A 19090-nucleotide genomic window follows, 5' to 3' on the forward strand; every position below is an offset into this window, starting at 1 on the left:
AATCACAATTGTAGTACCACCTGAAAACTGAAAATATGCCCCCAAAAATATCTATAAGCTTGAAATGTTAGCTTAACTTTTCTCCACAAAAACTTAAATTGTGCCTAAACCGTCAAACGGAATGTTCGTAAGACAAACATTATAAAATCGACATTTTCTATGTATTGCAATTTCATTTTTTTATATATATATATATGAGAGAGAATATAGGTGGAGCCTATAGGCAATAACACCCAATGAGGAATACAATGGTGATAATAATAATGGTGATGATGATGATGATGATGAGTTTCTTCATGTATGTATCTTCTGTGTGGAGCTCATTCCTGGGAATAAGAGTTATATCCCAAAGACCTGGTTTCCAGCTGAGGTCATTAAGAATTTCCCAGTAGAGAACATTAGTCTGGGCTTGGTTACCTACCCTTCCTCGCAGCAATTCCAGGTACCCTACCCACTTGACCTCCATATATCTGTCCATGCATCCATCCACCTAAAAATACTGTATACCTCTAGATCATTCTATACATCTATTCATTATTCCATCCATCCTTCCATTCATCCATTATTGCATCCTTCCATCCTGGTCAGATGTCCATTGAGAACATCAGTAGCCCGGCCATCAGGATTGAGTTCTCTAGGGGCAAGAAGCTGGCAAACCTTTCCCAGCCAATCAAGATGCAGTTCCCCTATACTGGCCAAGTAAGTACTCTGCCTATTTCAGTGGTGAGCACAGATGCATACTGTAGTGTCTTCTTAGTGAGGGAAATTTACATTCAGTTTTGATAGCAAACGCTTTTTGTCAAAGGATGATGTCTTCGGTTCCATGTTGTCATGTGTTCACACAGGAGCTCCAGTATCCTGTCTGTCACTTCTTTCAAGAAACAGGTGAAGATGACTTGATTACATTATTGTCATAATTATTGTCTTGCTCAACAGTAGATAGCATCCTCTATGCGCGTGGTACTGTAATGTAGATGTTGACGATGATGATGATGATTCCCTGTTAGGTGAAGAGTTGGGCTGGAAGACAGAGGGCTGTGAGACCAACCTGACCAGAGTGCTGAACCAGACCCTGGTGGAGTGCAGATGTGACCACGCCACACCCTTTGCTGTGTTGATGGTAACTCTCACTACAGATACGTAGACAGATGCTCAGATTGGATTTTTAACTTTTTAAGATTAGAGTTGTATATTGTGTATCTCTCTCTTTTTGCAAATTTCATTACCTCCTTTTCTCTCTTGTTTTTCATTGCTCACTCCTCACCCAGATATCGGGGCCTATAGATCCAGTTCACTGGCAGATTCTGTCCTACATCAGTTACATAGGCTGTGGGCTGTCTGCCTTCTTCACACTGTGCTCTGTGCTCCTCTACACCTTCAACAGGTGTGTGTGTGTGTGTGTGTTTGTGTGACATAGTGTGTACGTAACGCGTGCATGTGACAAGTGTGTGTGAAGCTTATAGACAAAATGTCCAACATTGTGGTCTGTAACGCGTGCATGTGACAAGTGTGTGTGAAGCTTATAGACAAAATGTCCAACATTGTGGTCTCTTTCTCATTTGTGTGTGTGTGTGTGTCTTTGCTCTCAGTCAATGCAAGTCAGATACCTCCGCCTCCATCCACGTGTCTTTGTCGGGGGCACTGTTCCTGCTCAACACCTCCTTCCTGCTGAGTGAGTGGGGTGCCTACCTGGACATGGCCTGGGTGTGCGTTCTCATTGCGGCCGTCATGCACTACAGCCTGCTGTGCAGCTTCTCCTGGATGGCTCTGGAAGCCCTGCACCTCTACCTGATGCTGGTCAAGGTGTTCAACACCTACTACAGACACTACATGGTCAAGATCAGCATCCTGGGCTGGGGTGAGGGAGTTCACGCACACGCCATGCATACCTTATTTATGTTTCTGAGCATTCTTGGAAGGGAGCCAAGGTTGTCATGACCGCTTTGCTGTCATTGATGTGCACATGACAATAAATGACTTGTAACTTGGAAAGATCCAAACTTACATCCATATGTACTGTACATACACACAAATCTGCACACTTGGGATCGTGTCTGTGTCCATGTACGTGATTCGGTGTCCAGGTGTCCCCTGTGTGATAGTGGGGGTCTCTCTGGCTGTGACGGCGAGAAACCCGCTTCTCTACGGTCTCTCTGAGATGGCCATGTTAAACACTAACCAGACTAACAGCATGTAAGTACAAGTCAGGGTTTTATATAGCACATAAGTAGCGTGTTAGTTATTTAGTGTCGCAGTTTGTTTTGAACATATCTCAGTAGTATTTTATTCGTGGGCTATTAGCCTGTTGTTAAGTGTGTTGTACTCAGGTGGTAAGGGACCAAGCTTTGCTTCCATACAGCTGTTGGATCCAGGACAAGACCTTCCTGCTAAGTGTCAACCTGGCCTACTTCTCCATGGTGTTCCTCTTCTCCTCCGGGGTTCTGATCACTGTGTCCTTCAGGATATGCAGTCTGAGGCATTACAACAACATGTCTGGCACCAGAGACAAGCCTAGGGCTCACCATCTTCCTACCTGCAAAGATGTGTGTACCGTGCTGGGTCTGTCCTGTTTGCTGGGGACCACCTGGGGCTTGGCCTTCCTGAGTCTACAGAACCTCAACTACACCGTTCTCTACCTGTTCAGCATCTTCAACTCTCTGCAGGGTAGGTCAGCCACTCGTCACACACACACACACACACACACGTACACATCCATGTGGACACACACAGGCACTCTTCCACACAATCTCACAACAACCAGAAAAAAGTGTGTACACTCACACACACTACAACAAATTTGCACTCACATTATCTCTCTCTCTCTCACACACACACACACACACATACACACACAGTCTGTGGTGCTAAAATAAGATGACTATCGCCAAAGTCAACAGAGCTGTGTTGTTTTTCATCAGGTTTCTTCATCTTCCTATGGATGTGGGCCATAGCCAGAAAGGAGAGAAAGAGATTAGCTGAGAACAAAAGCTCAACTACTGACAGCAGTACACCTTCCAACAAGCCACACCATTAACCAAGTGACCCCACATCTATTGTATACTGTGCTCTTTGCTCTTGCAATACCTTGTCTTGCACAATTTTTGGTCACTGGATTAAAGTAAATAAATGCAAATTAAGTTTTATACTGTAAAGGCACTACAATCTAAAATAAAATAGTTTTGTAGTGTTTTAATCCAGTCTACTCTTGTGTAAAAGTGTCTTTCACTTCCCATCATAAAATGTATGGCAATACAACACTTCCTCGTTTCAATGGTTTGAATGCCAGCATGCTGGTGTTATGAAACTCTTGAAATGTTGTCCAGTTGGTGTTCGGTTAAGGGGTTATTATTTCCCTTGCTAAAATGCTCTTGATGCAGGCTCACATGATTAGTCACATGTGGAGTCCAGTATGGTGACGTCAAATGTCAATGAACTGCACTGTTTTGACTAAATGGCTTACTTTCTAAATAAACAAAACTGTACAGAAATTGCCCTGAGTCTCATTGTATATAGCACACAATGATTCTCATTGCATACCCCGAAACTAGTCGAAACACGATGTCTTTCACCCTCAGGGCCGTCGGGGGAAAAGTGGATATGATTCACGGTGCCCATGGCTTGAAGGGGGCCCATTAGGCCTACTAGGCTTTCAGATGTAGCCTAATATTTTTTTTTAATCATATCAATATTTAAAAACAAAATAATACGCTTGTGGAAAAATAGAAAATAATTGACGTTTTTTAAAATTAAATAGTTCGAAATATCAAGGGTCCCGTCCTTTCCGCTGTAATAAATGACCTGCTTTAATCTGCTTCCAAATTCTCAAGTAGGCCAATTGTGCAGTGTGACAGTTAGATTGCTGGTGACAGGAAAATGTTGTCGCAATAATTCTGGGGCACAAAAAAGAAAGAAAGTACAGAGAAAACACAGTCAATGCTGGGAATTTTGATAACAACAGTAAAATACGTGAGAGGTGAGCCAACAGTAGGCTACATTAGTCGCTATCATGTAGCAGCCAGGCACACACGTTAGCTAGCACACCTCACGCTTTCTGAAACGTAAAACTTTATCTGAATTTGCCCATTGAAAACCATTAACCGCTAACAGACAATGGGCTGATATACCTCCGTAATTAATTAACTAATTACTTATTAAGTTACTATTAAACTAAAAACATTCAGTTATGATATACTTGGTGTATGCTACAGATAAACGTTATAAAACAAATATTTTGTGACAAATATTTTGTCAAGGGGCTTGGGATTCCGAGCAACGGCCCTGTTCACCCGCTGTGGAATCTATTTCAATAACTCATTAAGTTTCTCATGACACCACCCTAGTGGAAATTATCATAAGAGGAACCAAACCAGGAAATGCAACAACTCAACTGCATGTGACTCAGTACATCTGGTGTTGGACCAGCCATAGCAGGACAATGAGAAGAAGCAGCTTTAATACAAACATTTTTGGCATCATCACCATCTCCACCACCTTTCTGACCTTCGTATCTGCAGTGCTGGGAAACTCTGGTGAGGTGACAACATGGCATGATGAAAATACTGATGGATTGTAAATGCCTTTGTAAACTCCTATCTCTCTCTCTCTCTCTCTCTCTCTCTCTCTCTCTCTCTCTCTCTCTCTCTCTTCTTCTCTCTCTTTCTCCTGCACATATTTAGATAGGTGTGAAGATGTTCTGGATAAATGTCTTAAAGAAGAAAACTGGACTGGGTAAATAAAATACACTCTGTTTATCAATTGTAATTATCCATCAAGTATATTATCACAATTCCATGTTTGTGACTAGTATGTGTTCTATTTGACAAAGCTAACCATGTTTATATGTACATTTGAACTGTTTTGGTAGGTGCTATGAAGGCAAGATTCTGACATGTAGACATTTTACTCCCCGGTTTAATACCTCACAATCTCACTTCAAACGGAGTATGGTCAACTCATCTGAAGAGGTAAGTTATCTAGACTTCTGCTTCTTCTTCTATATTTTCAGCAGTGTGACTCACACTTCTTGCAGAGACAGGAAATCAGTGGAAACCACACAGGTTTCTACTCACCCTTCCAATGTCCCTTCATACACTGCTGACCACAGAAGCTTAGCTCCAATTCTGCTAACTACTTTCCGTGCGTGGTTTGTGTGTGTGTGATGTGTGTGTGTGTGATGTGTGTGTGTGTGTGGATGGGGGGATATGTGTGTGTGAGTCCAGGTGGAGGTTGAACCTACATCATACCACAAGGTCCACATCCCAGCCTTGGCGCTGCAGAAGAGCATGTCTCTCAGCAGAGTCTCTGAAGAAGTGCTGCTGGTGGTAACCATCCTCCCCTCTTCTCTCTTCAGGGTTAGTACCTGAGACTGACTCCCTCAGTAGTCTTTGTAGACTCCCATCATACAGTAGACACTGACTCAGTAGACTATGACCGCCTTCACACTGAATATTCTGACAAAAGTAACTCTGTCTTTCCCACCACACTCTAACTGTGTACAACATCGAAATCTTTTTTATTCCCTTTATCTGTCTTAATCTCTCTCTCTCACCAACCTGCAGCTTGGTCCCACAGCTGGGCTCATGGCAGGTGGATCTGAGGGCCAGTCTCCCCAGGGAAGAGGGGCTCTTGGTGAGACAGTCCTGGCTGTGAAGGTGGGGCACTATACTGTCAGCAACCTAGACCAACCTGTCAATATGACCTTCAAACATTTCAATGGGGTAAGCAGACTGACAGGCAGGCACATTTTTTTGATGTCCATTTACCATAACAGGATAGATTTTATCCCTTTGTGACATTGCTTGGAAAAAGAGAACGACAAATACAAGTTGATTTGATTGTTGGGGGATTGGTATAACTCAGTGATAATGTTATATGTGTTTTTGTGTGTGTGTGGGTGTGTGTTACTTGTTCTGCAGATTACAGACGGTGTGTGTGTCTTTTGGAAGGACCATCAAAATGGAACAGGTGAAAATAAACATGTACACATAAATTCTACTGAATACTTGCTTGTAAAAAATGTATTGGATTACTGAGGTTTACTGTTTGTGTGTGTGTGTGTGTGTGTGTGTGTGTTTGTGTATGTGTGTGTGCTGTGTGTGTATGTTTGTGTAGGGGACTGGAGCACACACGGCTGTAAGACAACCTTTAGTGACAGAGAGTTTGTGTGCAGCTGTGACCACCTGAGCTTCTTTGCTGTGCTTGTGGTAAACTGACAACGTAGCCACACATCAATTCTCACACCTAATAAAACCAGACATGTCACAGATCATTTTTCATTGTCATCACAATGACTGGAATTTGCACCTTGTGAATGTTATGATGTGGTTGTCATGTCCCCCACATCAGAACCCTGGGATGGTGGACCCGGTCCATGAGCTTCAGCTCAGCTACATCTCCTATATAGGCTCAACTATCTCGGTCCTCTTCACAACCCTGACCCTAGTTATCCACACGTACAAACGGTATAGTTTGGTCAGGATGTCAAATACACACAGAGAAACAATTTTTTAAATAAATATTTTCAAACTTAGAATTTATGAAGAGCCATCTTTGTGTATGTATATATGTCTGTCTGTCTGTCTGTCCTCCTCAGGAAGGGACATTTGGAACATTCGGTGGGCGTAAATGTGCAGTTGACCTGCGCACTTCTGTGTCTGCATCTATTCTTCCTGGTTGGGTCTCTGTGGGCATGGCTGGGCTTTGAGGAGCGTGTGTGTGAAGCTTTGGGGCTCCTCCTCCACTACTCCCTGTTGGCCACCTTCACCTGGATGGCCATTGAGGGCTTCCACCTCTACCTGCTCCTGGTCCGAGTTTTCAACATCTATATCAGAAGATACATGCTCAAACTTTGCCTGGTGGGATGGGGTGAGTTGCCCCCTGCCACCTGATACCTGCTGGAATAGGATGAGCTGACCACTGGATTGGGGATCAAGCTGGTGCTCGTCTGGAATGAGAGGGTTGCTTGGTGATCAAACAAGATCTAACAACTTATATCTTTCTTCCCCCTTTCTACATTCCTCTTTTCTGTCCTTGTCCTTGTCCCTCTTCATCTCCTCTTCCCTATGCTTCCACTTCCTGCACCTCCACTCCAGGTGTTCCTACAGTAGTGGTATTGATATATGGATCCCTAGGAGCCTATGGCAAATACAACCTCTCCTCAAGCAGCAATAGCACCTCAGCCACAGAGATGTGAGACCTGGCCTGACACATCATTCTCACTCACACCACACACACACACACACACTGACACAGATGCACCAGTGTTAACCGAGGTGTTTGTTCCTGCAGCTGCTGGCTGAGCAGTAATGCGGACTGGCTGGGGATGGTAATCTATCTGATGGTGATCATATACCTGGGTCTGGTGTTGCTCTTCAACTGTGCCATGCTGGGGGTGGTGCTGGTGCGTCTGTCCAGGCAGAGGGGATGTGGAGTAAGGCACCAGGAGGGCCGGGCCCAGCTCTGGAAGGACTGGGCCACAGTGCTGGGGCTCAGCTGTGTACTGGGCATCCCCTGGGTTCTTGCCTTCTGCACCTATGGGCCTCTCTCCCTCCCAGGCAACTACCTCTTCACCGTGTTCAACAGCATGCAGGGTGAGGATCAGTCTGTGTTTACTGTAAAAGATATAGCTGTCTGTATATCTACATGTTCTTCTCCTCTGACCTCATGTTCTCTCCTCTCTTTTCATCCTCTCCTTTTCTCAGGTATATTTTTGTTTCTGTGGATTCTTGCACAGACCAGGAAGTCCCACCCACGGGAAGATTCTTCATTCAAAGACCCCTCCACTCAGAAAATGGACACCACAACTTTCAACTGACACTCAACACAGTGCCTTTTTGATGGGACATTACATAAACAATGCAAATAGGTCTGCACAAATGCTAATTGGATACAGTGTTTATTTTTAGAAACAGCTGGACTGGTAAACACACAGAGTAAACATATTTAATTGTTGATTTCATAATATGTCTTAAAAAAAATGTAAATTATGTATTTCTTACATCACTTCCATAATCTTTAGTGTATTGTTTTTTGTTTTTATTTTTATTAATAACCTCCAAATAACAAACCAAGCAGTATTCTTGGAAATACAAAGTAGTAAAATAAAATAAAAATATATTGAAAAAAATACATACAAATGAAATACATGTATTAATTTAGAAAAAGTTGAAGTAATTGTGAGTTTCAAGGCACAACATTATTCTATGCCACAAAATGTAATGTATAACTGGGAGACCCAAAGGCGAAATAGAAGAAGCACTTCTTTGCAAACGCCTTGAAGGACCGCCCTTTTCTTTACGTTTACGACAATACGCACTCTTTACGGCAAGCAAAGAAAAAACATCTAAAACAGACTGAGCAATGGATCCAAACACCACCATTCTCCGGGTGAAGAGAAAGCGTGGCACCGACCCTGCAGATGCCTTGCTGCTGGCCTGTAAACGAATCCGACCGGAGGGGAATGATCAGCAGCCCCCCGGGGAGACTGTACCGGAGCCAGATGACACGGAGGTTGAGAATTCCGTGTTCAAACTCGTGGCGACGGTGGCATCTCAGGTAGGAGGGCCTCTGTCAAAGCCACGGTGTCTCGTGAGCTTGATGGAAGACACTTACTAGTAAAAGGCTTTGTTGCGCCAGGTGTGACGGATGACTAAAATGCTCTGTGTATTTGTTGCTTATTAATGTGAGTTATCCCGCTAGTGATATTGCATGTGTGGCGTTGTTATGTGGAACTCATAGTCGGTTAGCAAGTTAGCATACATGTCAGCTTGTGTGCATTGTGTTGAAGGAGTCTGTTTATTTTGCTGGAACCGAACACGGAACTTTTTTTTCAGCCAGGGAGTTAGCCTGTCTGACATTTTTGGGTCCAAACTGAACGGTACTGTAGATGGCTACCTAGCTAGTTGATTAGCTAGCTAACAAGATGGCGAATGTTTGATACTAACTATTGGCCATGTATTATAAACGATGGGACTGCGTCATTTTGAAAATATACAGCTAGCTAACGACACGTGAAAAGTGTTCTTTCGCGATTCGAAGTGGTCTCACCATATTACACTGTGAGACAGGAACGAATTCGAATTTATCCGCAGGTTAATTAGTATGTTAACATGACGTGAAAGTAATTGATTTCCAATTAGGTAATTCAACTAATTGATTTCTGTGTGTCCAGGATGCTCCAGTCCAGACCCAGGTTCGTGAAGCCCTGGCCCGCCCCCGCGTAGCCCACGCCCTCCGCCCCTCTGCCACCAGTTCCCAGAGGATCATGGGAGATCTACGGAGCACCAAGTGGAGCACTCGGCGAGACGAACGTTACCGTATCCTGTCGAGCCACAGAGCAGGTCTGCCGGCAGAGCGGCCAGCTCCAGCCTCCTCCCTGGCCCCAGCCCCTGCCCCACCTTTGGCCCAGATTGAGGTTCCAGGTATGGGAAAACGGGTCGGACTGGGGGGTTCGGAGGCTGACTGGAACTTCGGGCAGGTCCAGGTGTTTGATCTTATCCAGGAGGAGGCAGAGACTCAGGACAAGGGCTCCAGCAAGGTGAGCTGGACTTGGGAGGTGGTTGGAAGCCCTGAGTAGGCGACACAGCTTCAGTCTGCAGGGGCTGCACCTAGACAGACTTGGCAATTGACAGCATCAGTGTATTTTAAATCATGTTTGGAGTACTTGGGTGGTTTTCACTTCTCTTGTCTGTCTCTCCCCACCACTCTCTTATGTTTCTCCACCTCCTTCATCGTCTCCCCCTCCGTCCATCTCCCTCTCTGTCTCTCCTAGACGGTGACCTCTGACCCAGATGAGATAATGTGTAACTCCATGAAGATGATCCGAGAGCATCTGAGCGTGTCAGGGGAGGGACCGGGGGCGGAGCATCGTGAGCGGGAGGACGATTACGTCTATGACCTGTACTACCAGGAAACGTCTGCACCCGGCTGGATTCAAGATATCCTGTCTGTCAGAGCCTACACCGATGAGGGCGAGCTGGTACGACAGAATTGAAACAAGTCTTGTAATTCATCATCAGTAGATGTTCCCAAGTTAAATGCCTGAGTCTGTAAGAACATATTTGACTATATAGCAACAATAGACTTTAGCAACTTAGAAAGCAAGGCAGGAAGTGGCAAACACTGGACAGGAAGTGATACACAGGTCCTTGTCTGTGGATGTGTAGGTGCCAGACCTGGTGGTCCACGAGGAGGAGGTGTACGAGGATGAGGATGACGAGAACGAGGAAGGTAACTGGAGGAACGACTACCCTGACGAAGACAGCGACGAAGACGGAGACCGGGAGGACCGATACGGAGGTACTGCCTTGTTTACCTGTCAGCTGTGGTGGAGGTCCAGACTAGGGTGGTCGTTTTGCTGTTCCGACCAAGGGGGTTGTGTTGCAGTCCGTATTAAAGTTGGGTTGTGGTTATGCTCCAGGCTACTGGGAAGAGGAGCACTCGTACAGCAGGCGGAGCTGGGAGGCGTACCAGAGGGAGATCCTTCACGAGCTGGGGAACCACAACAACAACAACGAGGAAGAGGATGAAGATCGAGACTCTGACTGATCCCCACTGCAGACCTGTGGCTGGTTCACAGAGGCCTTCTCCAGAAACCTTCCTAGCTCCCTACACCTGAGTACACTAGAGTTGCAACCTTCTTTCCTTCCTAACAACCCCCGCTTCCCTGACATGGCTGCATCGGTAGCACTGTAGACTGCCACAGGTCCACCTGTCCAGGCATGTTTGATCCTGGATCACCTCAAGGAAGGAAGGAAGGAAGGAAGGGTGCGTTTCAAGGGTGTAGTCTAGTAGTCTAGAGAATATTCAGACACGGCCCCGATGAAAGCCCAGCCTACTCTCCACTCCTCTCAGACCTGCTCACATCAGCCTGCAGGGGCTTGGGACCAGGGTTATTTTTTAGTTTTGTTACTGTGCAGGTGTTGAAGTGGTGTGTGAGTGTTAGTTCAAAGTGAATGAGGTAGTTATGTTGCACATGTTTGTGGTATGCTCTGTAGGCTTCTTGTTACCACTGTGTGTTAGTTAGGACGGTGTGCTGAACATGGGGTGTTTTTCTGTTTGCATTTGTGCATGGTTGCGTGTGTGTGTGTGTTTTAAGAGTTTGTTGGCTTGTGTAAGTGTGTGGTAGTGCATAATATGAAAGTGTATCATGTGTGAGTGTGTGCTCCACATTCTCCTGTTGTCAGACTGTTGTGTTGTGGCTGCTGGATGAAGAGAACATGTTTTGTAAATATGTAGATGTGTAAAGAAAGAAACCAATAAAGCTTTCAAAATAAATTAAATCTTCTGAAGACGATCAGTGTTATTTTCTTTAACGTGAAACACATTGGAAGAATATATAACGCCCAATGGTTCTGTAAAATGTTTTATTGATAAACTATACAATAAATTAGATCAAACTAAGGACCAGGTCTAACACCTATTTGATAGAAAGCCAGGCTGTCTGGAAGTCAGACTACCATTGTGCAGTAGAGTCTATTTTAACAATGAAATGAAACTAGTTTCATTGTTGTAACCAACAATATGATCAGGAAGTCACATGCTACAAAGTCTACTTTGCATGATCATTTGTAGATCTGAAGGTTTGGGTTTTGAGCATTGCCCTTCGAGAGGAGGGAGGAGAGGGGACTGTACTGTACTGTATAACTGGATCAATGCTACCATGTCTGTGTACACACATGGTGACACACATACAGACACAACAAGCATATGTTCTGTTCTAACTCACGATTGGATAAAAGTGCAAGGAAAAATACAGAGATCAGTAATTATTTTAATGGAAATGTTTGGGTTGTTCAGGACATCAGGATGTGGGCAGTTTATTCAGAGGTGAATGACACATATCTGATATGTCTACATCAGAGGCTAATGTAGAAGGAAACCACCACAAGCAGCTGACACTCCACACACGACGTGTTCCTGAACCACTAACCTAGCAGCTGACCGACCCCTGTTTCATCCAGACAAAGAAGTACTGTAGTACTTCTTTGACAAACCCTATATCTATGATACATTTATTTTGTGTGTAGTTTATGCCTACAATAAATTATTGTATGTATTTAATATCAATAATGTGTATTTATTGAATATATACTACACTGTATATCCCGAGACAAATATGTATTTATTGTTAATGTATACTGTATGTCTATAATAAATATATATACTGTATTGTGTATACTGTTTTGTACTGCATTTTCATGATTCCCTGTCTAATGTCAGTGTAAGCTGCCCCCCTTTACTAGAGCACAGCTCCAGATATATCTGTAAGAGACGCCTTCCCTCCACCGGAGGTCTCCCATCCTGACAGGGTCTCAGTGGGCCACACCCTGACCAGAGGGTTACCTGTAGAGAACAGGAACCTGCAGACGGAGAGGGCTTCAATGCAAAGGCTTCCATTCAGTTTCCTTCAATTACCTGCCTGGGTCACATAGGGTCACACATGACCTGTGACCTGAGTTCTTGACCAGCCTTGCACCTCAGTGGCCGTAGTTTGCCGCATATGGCACAGAGAGTCCACTGTGTCATTTCACAGTAACTTGTGTTAAGAGTATTTGAAAGAGAGTGTGAGGGAGCATGTGTGTGAATGTGTGTGAGTGTGTGTGTGTGTGTGTGTGTACACACACTTTATACAGTGCACACTTCATTTACTATTAGCCCCATGTCCGTATATGTGTGACTGAATGTAAACATATGTACATAGTGTTGTCGATTGTAAACATCAGTGTTTCAGCTTGTCAGTTCAGCCATGCTGTAAAACAGTCCTTGGTTGCAAAGGATCCTGGAATATGTAGTTGAGTCCTTGAGGTTGTAGTCATGAAGGCAGTGTCATGGCAGTCCTACTCACTCTTGTCCAACTCAGTCAGAACACAAAAGCAGGTATACTGGGTAAAACTGGTGATGGCATCTAGAACAACAGAGAGAAGATGAAGAAGAAGAGAAGGCAGAGTGGGAGATGTACGCATATAAGAGAGAGAGGTTGAGTTTGGCCCTCTTCATATTTCAGCTACATCACCTACGTACTTAAGAGTTTAGAGTTTTCAAAGTTTTGAACATGAGGTTATTTTAGAAAACAAGGTTAAATGTAAAGGGTTTCAGGGGAGGTTTGAACGGGTGCCACGAGGTGACTCACGGAGCATCTTGGTGACGTAGGGCGGCCGCCGGTCCTCGGGGAGGTGGATACCCAGGAAGTAGACAGGCACACCAGAGAGGGCAATGCCGATGCCTATGAGGGAGTTGATGGTGTCGCTGTAGAGGGGCACTGCCACCAGGAACACGGCGCACATGCAGAACACCACGGGGTACAGCAGCGTCAGCTGGGGGGCGGAAGCACAGGCGGAAAAAACAATTATGGTCTCATTTTGATGAAGTGCTTAATCCAGATGTTTGTTAATAAGGAGACCGGAACAGGGTTGTTCACTGTGCAGGTGGGGTGTACGTACAGGTGAGGGGTGTGTGCAGGTGAGATGTGTGTGTCCCCTTAGTATTAGTTAGTATTAGTTCATCACCACTTGTTTAAGATCTACTCCTATATGTTGAATGTATGCATCTTCCTGACAAAATTCCTTGTCTGTGCAAACTTTCATGGCAATTAAAACCGTTGTGATTTTGGTGTACAGGTCTGGTCTGTGGTTGGCTAACCTTGAGAGGCCTGGGTCTGTCTGGCTCCTTGAAGCGCAGGTAGATCTGACCTGCGATGGACAGCCCCATGAAGAACCAATAGCTGAAGCTGTAATAGTTGATGAGCTGGAAGACGTCCTCCACTGTCAGGTAGACCAGGGCCATGACACACTGCCAGGGATCCGCACACAAACATATACGCACACAGGAAGACACAAACAACTTCTGGTCTGACAATGTCTTTGTTCTCTGACAGAACACACCAAGAGCCCATTCTAATGAATACCACCAGAGGGCAGTACAGCAGAGGTTTTAAAAGGACAGGATAGAAGGTCTCGGGTAGAGGGTGAAGAGAGTACGTGTGGGGGGGTCTTACGTTGAAGAGAAGAGCAGGTACAGGGGTGTACCTCTCAGCATGGATCATAGAAAGAGCATCAGGGAGGTGACCTTCACGAGCTCCCACGAAGAACAACCTGCAGGTCCACACAGACACCCAAGCTCTCAGTTGAGGGCTCGGTACACATCAACACAGGATGGCACGAAGGGAAGCCTGATAAAATGACGCTGCAGCCGTGGTAACACAACAATTAGAACACCCATAAAGTTTAGGGTGCAGAGTGTCTGTGTGTAAGGGTGTGGGTGGAGATGTGGGTGTGTGTGTGTCTGTGGAGGTTACCTGGAGGCAGCAATGATGGAGGCATTGAGTCCTCCGTAGCAGGACAGAGCCACCGCGATGGGGATGGTCCAGCTCATGACACCCAGAGTGTGGTCTGCAAATGTCTGCGGAGGAACACAGCACAGCACAGTCACATAAACAAGGCACCTCCACACACACATTACACTTTGTCTGAGTTTCACACAGCCAGTGGCAGAGCTCCTGGTGGTGGTTGGTTAGGCAACTCACCACGGCGACGGCGTCGCTGGCCAGGATGGCGCTCATGTCGAGTACGGTGTAGTACGCCACGTTAGTCATAATGTAAATCACCGTGACGATTGGCATGGAGATGGCGATGGACAGGGGCAGGTTCCTATGGAAACAAGACAAGGTTATTTGGGCAGCCATATGAAATCTGGACTAGAATAGAACAAACAGTAACAAATGAATGTGTTCTTATCGTAAAAAGCGTGTAAATATCAAGGTCTGTGGGAGGACCTCTCAGGGTTCTTGATCTCCTCCGTAACAAAATTGAGCGTGTCCCAGCCAGAGTAAGAGAAGAGGGCAGAGTAGAGGGCCAGGGCAATGTCACCAGGGTTCACTGACGAGCCCTCGAACGAAGCCTCAAAGTTCACTGTGTTACCTAGGAGACAGAGACAGAAGGAGTCATTATGGAAACCCTGTGGAAGGACGGCACTACACTGTTTAATTTACTGAATGTGGGCAGCATGTGGTCAGTGTGTGGTCAGTGAGTGGTCAGTGAGCGGTGAGTGGTCAGTGAGTGGTCAGTGTGTGGTCAGTGAGTGGTCAGTGAGTGGTCAGTGAGTGGTCACCCACCAAGGCAGAGCTTGACTATGCCGGTGATGATGATGACGATGAGCGCTGCCACCTTGGCGTAGGTAAAGACATCCTGGACCCTGGTGCCCCACTTCACATACGCGGAGTTGATGAATGTCAGCAGGCCTGAACCAATCAGAGAAAGGAGAGAGGCATATCAGTTAAAAACATTTGACTTTTCATTGCTCAAGTGGATGATCATCAGCCGGCTTAAGCCAATCACAGGAGAGAGTGACACACGGCTGACCAATTATAAGGAGCTGAACTGATACCATTCCAACAATTTGCTGCATGTCATTTGAGCATACACAGCAGCAGCAGCAGACCTGAAGAACAGGTTCACACAGGTTTAAAGTACAGCCTCAAGTTCAACAAGTCAAAAACAACACATAAGACAGCGTGTACCTTGCAGCACGTGCCCACAGACTTTTTACTGTGTGAGAGAGAGAGGATGAGACGGATCGAGACAGAGACAAAGAGGAAGAAGAACGTAAGGAAGAACAATGCTGTGAACAAGCGTTTACCTGTGAGCGTCTATGCTTGTCTCAGTGTGCGGAGAGCATGTTAAAAACAAGCAGTAAGGACTCAGACACACACACACAGAAGCACAGGACTACTCACAGATGCAGGCGGCAGCCAGCAGTCTGGCCCCAGCGTACGGGGGCTCGCAGGTGGGGAAGAGAGGCTGCACCAGGTAGTTGGCAAAGGTGATGGCGATAACGGCCTGGCTGGTGGGCTCAATGATCAGCAGCGACGTCCACAGCCGGATGAAGGCGATGAAGCCACCAAAGGCCTCCAGGATGTAGGCATAGCTGGCACCCGACTTGGTGATGGTAGTGCCCAGCTCGGCGTAGCACAGCGCCCCGATCACGGAGAACATGCCCCCGATGGCCCAGATGACCAGCGACAGCCCGTAGGAGGCGCTGTAGATCAGCACTCCTTTGGGGGAGACAAAGATGCCGGAGCCGATCATGTTGCCCACGATGAGGCTGACACCGTTGAGGAGGGAGATCTCCTTCTTCAGCTGCATGCTCTCCTTAGGAGGGGCCGGGGGCGAGGGGGTGGAGCTACCGTTCAACTTCCTGCTCTCTTCCTGGTTTTCCATGGTGATGTACTGCTATCAGAGACACAAGGCCTCTGGGTGGTGTACTACCTGCCCTGGAGAGAGAAGCAGACAGAGTCTACGTCTGAGGCTAGATCTAACGGTCACGGCTGGGTCTAGGGGTCAGGGCTGGGTCTAGGGGTCAGGGCTGGGTCTAGGGGTCACGGCTGGGTCTAGGGGTCACGGCTGGGTCTATGGGCGCCCCAGTAACTTACCGGAGTTGCATGCACGCACCATTTAGGCTGAGGCCTCGCTCCGGCAGCCTGGGTTCGAATCCGGCCCAGGCCCTTTACCACATGTTTTCCCCTCTCTCTCTCCCCACATTTCCTGTCCTCTCTACACACATGATCTCTACCCCAAAAATTATAAAGGCAGTAATGCTCCTAAAAAATATATCAGAAAAAAAAAGAAAAAGACAAAAAAACGGTTCTAGGGGTCAGATCTTGGTTTAAGGTGTTAGGACTGTGTAAAGGGGATAGGGGTGGGGCAAGCCTTTGTGGTGTGCATGTAAGGAATGTAATCAGTGTTCAGCAGCGTAACTTGACATTATGAGTGTGTTTGTTTCAAGGTGTGTTTGTGAGACGCTGTCAGGAGGAATGCCTCAGTGCAGTGTTAGACCAGGCAGCTTCACATGCAGCACATGCAGGCTTCCCTGTTCTCAGGAGACCAGCCAGAAAGGAGGTACCAGCCACTGTACACCCACCCATCTGGAGATGCTGCCAAGGCCAGGCTGGTACTGTGTGTGGGTAGATGGAGATGAAGCCACACCCCTGAGACTTCTGGGGATCTCCCAAGCTCTATCAACTCCATAGTTAAGCTAAAACCTGTGGCTGTAGAGGGGGGGTCATAGCATTGCTATATGCCCACTCTCTCCTCTAGACACTAGATAACCATAAAAGAAGGGACCTGTGGTGCTATCACGGTGGATACCACTGTGGCATGGCACACACAGGGAGAGAGTGAGAGAGAGAGAGAGAGAGAGAGAGAGAGAGAGAGAGAGAGAGAGAGAGAGAGAGAGAGAGAGAGAAAGAAAGAGAGAGAGAGAGAGAGAGAGAGAGAGAGAGAGAGAGAGAGAGGACAAAAGGGAGACTGACAGTGAAAAAAGAAATGAACAGAGAGAGAAAAGAGAGTGTCAAAACCAGTAGATCAGCTCCCCTTCCTGTGCCTCTCTGCAAGTGTGTTCATTATAAGTAGATTATTTGTTCTTTTGTTAAAGGTAAACATAACAAAACAATACTTCTTTGATGGGCTTTCATACACCTGTTTTCTCTCTCACTCACTCACTCAATTTCAATTTAATTAATCATTTTTGGGGGGGACAAAGCACAGTTAAGGGATAACACATGCAATTATTAACTCATGTATAGTCGGTCTATAAACGTAATCATCATCAATCATAAAACAAACATCCATACAATAAATAGTAACAGATGTTTGTTTGTGTGTTTTTGTATAGCCTATGTATGTATAGTTACAAATCAAAATGCTGGGATACTGAATAGTTTGAACAGGCTTATAAGTTACACTTGGTTAATTCACTGTCCTTCAAGTTGAGACACTGTAATAGCCTAGGCTTATGGCATTGTTGAATTGTTTGGTTTCTTTCTGGATTTCTATAATCGGGAATTATTATGGGAATCGACCCATTCTAATTCTTTTTTTCTCTGTCTCTCTCTCACACACACACGCACACACAATGTGACCAATATCTAACAAGTATGGTATCCAGGTAGGCTATTATAGGCTAGTCTACTTAAATATCCCGCTGACGTTTGTAAGACAGCCAACCAACACACCACAATGACTGCTAAACAACAATAAATCTTTTCTGAGGGCGTCTCGCTTGGTAACAAGAAAATCGAAAGAATCAGACACACTAGGCTACTGTACTTTGTAGAAAAATAGAGCGTTCGTCATATTTCCGCTTCAGCTTCAGACCACTTGTTGTAAAAAAAAAAAATCTAAATCTTGGAGAAAATTAAAAAAAAACACTCTTTGTCCTCGTACATACAGTAGCCTACAGTAGGGTAAAATGATGTGAACTGTACAGAATGTTTATTTGCATACGAATTGAAACATTTGCCTTTGTCAAGTGTACCAACTTTGTCTTACCTTGGACGTGTTGTCTGTTTATCGGTTTTAACAGATTGCCAGGACGTCCGACCTCCGCCGCATCCTTTACCGAAAACAACCGGCTCTAACACAAGGTAGGAGGCAAACCACTTCGGTCACGTGACGAACATAGACGAACATAAGGATCACGTGAAGACTTCCAAGAACGTCGTGAATAAGACAACCGGCTGGTATCTTTCCCTTCAAAAAAACACTCGCTGTAAGATTGTTGCTAGGGAAACCTTCATGTGACCAAGCATGGCATATGGTACTACAACGTTCTGAACACCCTAGTCAGGTATTTCACTGTGTTTTGGCTTAAGTAGCCTATATTTAGACTTATAATATTATGGTCGGAAAATGCACTGTAAAAATGCATAATCTTCATGTTAAAGAGTAGGCCTATAGAAGCGTGGCGGGGATTGAAACTATTCGCGACTGTCATCAATGCAAAAGACAACATTAAGTCTCACAACTAAAGAGAATGTCCTCTGCCGCCCTGGCAACATGCGATTTGGGAATATAGGGAGGTGTGTCGTTTCAAAGACACTGCGGGACAGTGCGAAGACCAAACGTGTAATTAGACATCATCCGTTAGAATCTGTGCAGCACGAGGGACAGCGGAGTCATAACTCAGCAGAATGAGACGTTCACACGCAGGTTCAAAACACACACACATACACAGTTGCTCTCTCACACACACGCAACCCTCCATACACATATATCCATGTTAATACATTCTACAACCGTCGTAAAAGCCATCTATC

General features: G+C 45.6%; 4 protein-coding genes across 5 annotated transcripts; 3 read left to right on the top strand and 1 right to left on the bottom strand.

Moving 5' to 3' along the window:
- The first annotated feature begins 588 nt into the window (after positions 1-588).
- Positions 589-3034, top strand: LOC146246878 (adhesion G-protein coupled receptor G2-like). Its single transcript, XM_084682824.1, has 8 exons — positions 589-699; positions 846-885; positions 1008-1120; positions 1269-1384; positions 1590-1858; positions 2085-2193; positions 2360-2664; positions 2919-3034. Exons 1-8 carry the CDS (start codon positions 589-591, stop codon positions 3032-3034), a joined length of 1179 nt encoding a protein of 392 aa, XP_084538950.1.
- Positions 3035-4403: 1369 nt separating this feature from the next.
- On the top strand, positions 4404-7881 carry adgrg3 (adhesion G protein-coupled receptor G3). Its single transcript, XM_084681807.1, has 12 exons — positions 4404-4529; positions 4677-4728; positions 4865-4964; positions 5220-5351; positions 5559-5717; positions 5916-5964; positions 6112-6203; positions 6346-6461; positions 6593-6864; positions 7092-7188; positions 7288-7589; positions 7701-7881. The coding sequence occupies exons 1-12, from the start codon at positions 4436-4438 to the stop codon at positions 7811-7813; spliced, it is 1578 nt and encodes a 525-aa protein (XP_084537933.1). The 5' UTR covers positions 4404-4435; the 3' UTR covers positions 7814-7881.
- A 434-nt stretch (positions 7882-8315) lies between these two features.
- slc7a6os (solute carrier family 7 member 6 opposite strand) lies at positions 8316-11279 on the top strand. Its single transcript, XM_084681806.1, has 5 exons — positions 8316-8553; positions 9170-9535; positions 9770-9976; positions 10164-10296; positions 10418-11279. Exons 1-5 carry the CDS (start codon positions 8359-8361, stop codon positions 10543-10545), a joined length of 1029 nt encoding a protein of 342 aa, XP_084537932.1. The 5' UTR covers positions 8316-8358; the 3' UTR covers positions 10546-11279.
- A 93-nt stretch (positions 11280-11372) lies between these two features.
- Positions 11373-18946, bottom strand: slc7a6 (solute carrier family 7 member 6). 2 transcript variants are annotated; one of them, XM_084681804.1, is made up of 11 exons: positions 18324-18946; positions 15731-16267; positions 15110-15235; positions 14771-14915; positions 14522-14645; positions 14294-14397; positions 13994-14090; positions 13639-13788; positions 13130-13313; positions 12845-12904; positions 11373-12359 (listed from the first exon to the last, which is right to left on the bottom strand). In XM_084681804.1, exons 2-11 carry the CDS (start codon positions 16212-16214, stop codon positions 12196-12198), a joined length of 1638 nt encoding a protein of 545 aa, XP_084537930.1. In that variant the 5' UTR covers positions 16215-16267; positions 18324-18946; the 3' UTR covers positions 11373-12195. The 2 variants fall into 2 exon arrangements, with proteins under 2 accessions (XP_084537930.1, XP_084537931.1); XM_084681805.1 differs by having other exon boundaries at positions 12217-12904.
- Positions 18947-19090: the final 144 nt, after the last annotated feature.

This window comes from Hypomesus nipponensis, chromosome 19 (assembly GCF_054491055.1).
Source record: "Hypomesus nipponensis isolate SF chromosome 19, ASM5449105v1, whole genome shotgun sequence".
Taxonomy (NCBI): Eukaryota; Metazoa; Chordata; class Actinopteri; order Osmeriformes; family Osmeridae; genus Hypomesus; species Hypomesus nipponensis.

Coding starts and splice junctions, on each gene's coding strand:
- LOC146246878 (XM_084682824.1), top strand. CDS start 589: ATGTCCATTGAGAACATCAGTAGCCCGGCCATCAGGATTGAGTTCTCT. Junction 1,121..1,268: donor CACCCTTTGCTGTGTTGATG/GTAACTCTCACT, acceptor CTCCTCACCCAG/ATATCGGGGCCTATAGATCC. Junction 2,665..2,918: donor CATCTTCAACTCTCTGCAGG/GTAGGTCAGCCA, acceptor GTTTTTCATCAG/GTTTCTTCATCTTCCTATGG.
- adgrg3 (XM_084681807.1), top strand. CDS start 4,436: ATGAGAAGAAGCAGCTTTAATACAAACATTTTTGGCATCATCACCATC. Junction 5,352..5,558: donor TCCCCTCTTCTCTCTTCAGG/GTTAGTACCTGA, acceptor ACCAACCTGCAG/CTTGGTCCCACAGCTGGGCT. Junction 7,189..7,287: donor AGCACCTCAGCCACAGAGAT/GTGAGACCTGGC, acceptor TTGTTCCTGCAG/CTGCTGGCTGAGCAGTAATG.
- slc7a6os (XM_084681806.1), top strand. CDS start 8,359: ATGGATCCAAACACCACCATTCTCCGGGTGAAGAGAAAGCGTGGCACC. Junction 8,554..9,169: donor TGGCGACGGTGGCATCTCAG/GTAGGAGGGCCT, acceptor CTGTGTGTCCAG/GATGCTCCAGTCCAGACCCA. Junction 9,977..10,163: donor ACACCGATGAGGGCGAGCTG/GTACGACAGAAT, acceptor GTGGATGTGTAG/GTGCCAGACCTGGTGGTCCA.
- slc7a6 (XM_084681804.1), bottom strand. CDS start 16,214: ATGGAAAACCAGGAAGAGAGCAGGAAGTTGAACGGTAGCTCCACCCCC. Junction 14,916..15,109: donor CATAGTCAAGCTCTGCCTTG/GTGGGTGACCAC, acceptor TCTGTCTCCTAG/GTAACACAGTGAACTTTGAG. Junction 14,398..14,521: donor CCAGCGACGCCGTCGCCGTG/GTGAGTTGCCTA, acceptor GTTCCTCCGCAG/ACATTTGCAGACCACACTCT.